Below are 6000 nucleotides of genomic sequence, written 5' to 3'. Positions count from 1 at the left end.
CATATTCTGCTCCAGAGGAAGAAACCCTGCAATGCAGTTCTAGTGTCCAAACTCCAGATAGTGGCCCAGTTTTATGGCCCCTTATCTCTTATCATGTATGTTTGCACAGCAGCTGTTGCCCTAAATCTCCCAGCTCTATGGTTGACAATAGCACAATGACATGACACAGTGTGAGCCCCGGCTGCTTTGCTGCTGAGAGGGAGGAGGAGGAGAGCTGATCACCATCTGTGTGCTGTGCCCCACTATTCCTGCCTTTACAGTAGAAGCTCTCTTGTGCTCGTCTACTACATGTATTACAGTAATCACCTGGATGACGTAGTGCTGGAGTTTCAGCAGCATCACACATCGGAAGCCGACAAGCAGCAGAGCGAGGGAGCTGCCGGGAGACCCGGAGACAGCCCGGAGACAACACTGCGGCCGCGGGTTCGCCTCCCCCTGGAGAGATCACCTTGTAGCATCTGAAGCCGCTGAAGGAGATAACCGGGGATAGCACAGGGATGGAGGGACAGTAACAATATCCTGCACTTTCTTATGGCACTGACCGGGAAGAGAAGGGGCACAGGGGGGCATTAGGAGGGGTGTACTGCACAGGCTGGGGCAGGCACTCGGATCTCTGGAGTCAGCAATGGACAGCTCAGACCAGCACAAGAAGCCCCAGCCCGAAGCACAGCTGCAAACTTGTTGATCGCCCATTGGAAGTTACATGGTGTGTGAATGTCCTGAGCACAGAGATACCCCAGTGTGCGTGTGCATGATCCTGAGAGACCCCAGACTCTTCTGTCTTATTACACGGGTCCCCTCCCCTATTACCCAGGACATTTGGATGAAGTTTATGGGGGAGATCAGCTCTATTGGAGATGTTAAGGAAGGAACTACCTCTACCAGAGGGCTGGGAAGAAGCCAGGGATGTGGATGGAAAAATCTATTACATTGACCACACCAACAAGACCACCAGCTGGATAGATCCTAGGGACAGGTAAGAGGAAGATTGTCTAGAAGGTCTCTATGTGGAGAACATACCTGTCCACCATCCATGATCCTATGAAGGTAGAGACCCATCTGGACTTCTGATCCTATGTATGTAGACCCCGTCCACTCTACTTGATTCTATGTTAGATTAGACACATCTGCTACCTCTGATCCTATGTAGGCAGACCCCTGCCCACTACTCCTGTTCCTATGTAGGCAAACACCTGCCCTCCATGCTATGCAGGTAGACACCTTTCCTCTGATCCTATGCAGGTAGATTCCTCTACGCTCTTATGTATGTAGACCAGTGTCTTCCTGATCCCATGTATGCAGACCCTTTCCCCCAATATATGTAGACTCTAGCTCATCTTATCTATGTATGTAGACACCTGACCCCCCCCCCCCCCAATCCTATACCCTTTCTCCTAATCGCATGCATGTAGGCACCTGTCCCCTTCCCATTCTGTGTGTGTAGACAGTTGGGCCTATGATCAGATGTGTGGAGACACCTGTATCCATGTAGTCCCCTATACATCTGACCTATGTATGTAGATGACACTTGACATTTCCCAGGCCTATAACCGTAGACACCTGTCCTCATGATGCCCCCCTATTCTGTATGTGTAGACACCTGTACCCCTGCTCATATTACAGCTCAGGTATGTTCGGCTGCCGTATACCTGGTCTCCAATATTCTGTACATTTCTGCAGGTTATTGGCAGTAGCTGTAACCTTACAGACAGTGGCAGTGTTTTAAGTCTATTTCACACGATTTTGGTTATAAATAAAAGACTATTTTATTTCAGTAGTGGCTGGCATTACTTGGCGGTGTCACTCCTTTACTCCATGTGTCTTACAGTGACCCCCAATACATAGAGCTGGCTGGTAAATATCTCTATATTTGTAGGAGAGGGGATTTGTCCCGCTTATATCACATGTGAGAACCAGTATAATAGAATGGAGAATATTTTGGAGATGTTGTGTCACATTTTGCTGGATTATAAATCACAATAATATACATTTTTGAGGCAGTGTAGAGTTATCCATGTTCAGTAATTTACAGGTCAGTGTTGAAACAATGTATCATTCTCAACAATACACTTAGCAGATCCAGATGTTATTATATTCTGCTTTACCATTAATGATACATTGTATGTTATTATAAGTATATGGGTGGATGTAGTGAACGAACCCATGTGATGACCTGTATGGTTGATGGGACATGGATTGGCGTAGATGAAAAGTAAAAGTTGTGTTCTATCCATGCGCATTATGTTCATGTCTGGACAAACATTCAGTAAATGCAGTAGTTGTACATAACCCGAAATGATGATCATTAGGGTGACGAGAGCACAATGACATACCAGACAGTTCATAAACTTATTATTACTGGGACCCGAGACCCCCACCAAGCCCAAGAATTGCCTGTCCTGGGTATTGACCATGACTGGAGAGAATGCTGCACATGCTCATGGAAGGTAGACATATTGTCCCCGGACAATCCCCCTTTTATGACCTGTCAGTTTGCAAACTTAGTAGATCCCTATGGATTTACTCTCGTTTGTTACGAGTGAAAGAAAGAAATCTGACCCTAGTCAGTGAAAAAAAAGTTGAGTGTATATGTAAAAAAACTACATCTGTCAATGAGAGACTCCAGACAGGCATAAACAAGCACCCCTCTTCTAACCGAAACCCATCTGTCCCACCTTCTACAGTACCTGGACAGATGGCAGCCTGTCGCTTTTGTCTGGCAATGTGCACAGGTATTAGATGAATTGAGAGAAAGAGAGGATAGTGAGTGTGTTTTTGTAGGAAATAATTGGCTTCAAAAATAGTTTTGGTGGTCTCATTATTGGGGTGGTCCGTCTACCTATCTGTTAGTATTCTATCGTGGCTGCTAGCTGACCTTTATTTGGAGACATGACTTCAGGTATTTGGCTAATTGCCTTATAGGAGCTATTTGTATTTCATATGTATATAGCTTTGGCTGCATTGTAGTGTGATCACATATATTCCCTATTGATGGGACTTATATTTATGTAGTTTACCTCACACTTTATATACAGTAGCTGTTTCCTCCTATATGCCCTCAGATATTTATGCTATAATTACAAAATACTAGTCTACATTTATAGGGACATATTTTTGGATGGGTGCTTTTTTCCAACAGTATTTTTTGGTTGGCACTAATGTAGTTCTGCTATATTCATACTAGTGTTATTTTTGCTACTATACTTACCTTTATTCATCTTACATGGTCTAGCATAAGAACCCACGTTCTTTATTCTATGTGTCTATTTGTGTATGTCTTTGGCTTTAATTCAATCTGCCCTGCTGTACATTATTGTTTTTAATAATATGCTATTTAATGTGTAATAAAATATTTGATATTTTTTATATATATTGGTTGATTATTGTCTTCTTGTATTAGCTTGTGCTTTTTCCATGTGATACTCATTATTGTAAGGCATGCTGGATACAAGTTTGGCAACACAGTGGCTAGTGAGGGACGACTCGATAAACTTGCAATGTTTGGAGTACTTCACAAAGTGACCCGGTTATTACCTATGTGACCCAACTATTAGACTCTGTTCACAATAACAATATTAATGTCTATGTCATGGCTGCAATGAACTGAATTCATTACAATTGGGCATATGAGGTTTTTTTGAACAGTCTATTTTAATGGGTTGTCCTATTTTTGCCTGCTTTCTCTGATCCAGCCATAGACTGAAACCTCTAATATAATTTTATTACATCAATTATTTCCCAGTTTCCCCACCGGCCGTACTCCCACAGGCACATGTATAGCCTGCAGCCAGATTGCTTGTAAGTAGCTGTAGGACTTCAGCAGTGGAAAATGTTGAATATCAGGTTGTTTAGTAGAAGCTTTCATGGTGCCCAAGGCATGGCTTCACTATGTGGCTTTTGCTCTCGGTCCTTGAAGTTCAGCATGATAGCTGTCAGAATGACAATGACAGTCATTTACGTGTCTCCTGTCACACTGACACTTGTTGTCTCCTAGCTCAGCAATACCAGCAGCTCAGGCATTGCTTCCATTTGGTTAACGAAGAAAGTTAAAGGTTTCACTTGCTGTAAATTCCTCAATGGCGTCTCTTTCTCCTCGATGGCTAAGTATATGCGATATAACCTGAGCTAACTATCTATAGATACAAAGGAGTCGTGGCCAAAGTACTTTAGTGGCCAAAGGATTTGTGACCAGAACCAAGTGGTTGATCACTGACCGACTGATGGGATTTACTAATCTAATGAATAAATTTTCTTTAAGAGGTTTGTCTTGAGATATACTCGCTTTAGACGGAGTGTGTCAGTAGTAAATGGATTATAAACCTAATAACAGTATCTTATTGATATATCTCTTGTAAATATCTCTCTGTTATTCAGAGCCCAATTTTCATGTAAATCACTAACTTATTCATATGCAGATGAGGAGACAAGTGCTTTGGGGGTTGTGCTTTATCTGGCCTAGGCTTTAGTCTCAAGTCTAGATTTCTGTACCCTAGCTTGCATATGAATACATGGATAAAGCTGTACATGGTAATGGGATTAGGTGTATAACCAATTTACTACTGACAGGCTCCCTTTACTGGAGTTATTTTATGTGCATGGCCACTTCTCCGCCTTACATGGTGATGGTGTACAATACTATTTAACGGGAGCAACATGGTGGCTCAGTGTTAGCACTGCAGCCTTGCAGCACTGGAGTCCTGGGTTCGAATCCTCCCAAGGACAATACATCTGCAAGGAGTTTGTATGTTCTCCCCGTGTTTGCGTGGGTTTCCTCCCATACTCAAAAGACATACTGGCAGGGAAAAATGTACATTGTGAGATATATATATATATATATATACAGAAAAATACTATTTAACGAAGCGTGGCACCACATGATATACTGGATGCCTATAGCCACATCCAGTCCTTGTGCCACTGGTGGTTTCAGTTCTTAGGAAGTGAAATAACGAATATTTTCAGCAGTATATTATTATTAGTTGTGCGATTGATCTGAAATTGATAAGCAGTTCATTCACTAAGAAAGCAGTGGCGTCCTGGCTATTGGGTGCGGCTTTAGCCACATTCAGTAAATCTTTCAACAACATCCAAACAAATCTAGTCTGAATTAGCCACATTTAAGAAAAAAAGAAAGACATCCCAGTATTATCTTGGCAAAATCTACAGAAATGAACACAAGATTCTTGGTATACATTTTGATCAAGGTGTATAAACCCATTACCCAATACAGAACAACCTGTGTGTATTGAGTTCTTATGCCAACGTTTGCGACATTGCACAGCCACCTACTCAATACATCGCCAACAGTGCAATAGTACCCCAGCCCGCAGGCTACAGCCTCAAGCCCACAGGTACAACACGGCAATGGCAACGACCACGCAGCACCATAATGTGAACAGATCTCAAAAAAGTCACCTTACCATACGGTCTCAGTCAAAAACATAGCGGACAAAGTCTGAGATAGCCAAGGGGAGGGACAGAGTATGCCCATACTACACAACATGGGAAGAATATGCAAATCTGACTTCCATGATGTAATTAGGAAGCCAGTGCCTCAAGAATGCATTGGTGCGCATTCTTGATGAGCGCCCTCTATTGGTGTGCATTCTTGATGATCCCTTCTATTGGTGTGCATTCTTGAGGCACTAGCTTCCTAATTACATCATGGAAGTCAGATTTGCATATTCTTCCCATGTTCCTTTGCACAGTGGAGCGCTCATGGCTTAATAAGACTCCACACACCTAAATTGTGGTTCTCTCCCTATGGAGTGACGATATCCCCTCAACCCATAAGCAAGGCAGCTATCATAGCGGTCACAGAAAGGAGACAGAAGTACGGTAACCATCAGTGGGAAGTAACATCACATCCTGTGTGACCAGGAGGAACAATCCTGGTGCATCGGCCGGGCAGCTGCAGAACAAGGGAGTCATTTTTGGGATGTTGAGTATTGTTACCTTTTTGTTTCATTCCTTATTGTTCATTTACATTAAGGACTTCAG

General features: G+C 42.9%; 1 protein-coding gene across 1 annotated transcript in view; it reads left to right on the top strand.

The window, feature by feature from the left end:
* The first annotated feature begins 219 nt into the window (after positions 1-219).
* Positions 220-6000, top strand: part of WWC1 (WW and C2 domain containing 1) — a 97844-nt gene continuing 92063 nt past the window's right edge. The window contains exon 1 of the mRNA XM_075274740.1: positions 220-976. Within this exon, the coding sequence (XP_075130841.1) occupies positions 858-976 (119 nt within the window). The 5' untranslated portion in view covers positions 220-857. The remainder of the gene's footprint in view (positions 977-6000) is intronic.

The sequence above is a fragment of the Leptodactylus fuscus genome, chromosome 5, assembly GCF_031893055.1.
Source record: "Leptodactylus fuscus isolate aLepFus1 chromosome 5, aLepFus1.hap2, whole genome shotgun sequence".
Taxonomy (NCBI): Eukaryota; Metazoa; Chordata; class Amphibia; order Anura; family Leptodactylidae; genus Leptodactylus; species Leptodactylus fuscus.
Note: the sequence above shows the minus strand (reverse complement) of the source record. Positions and strands in the feature narration are given on the sequence as shown.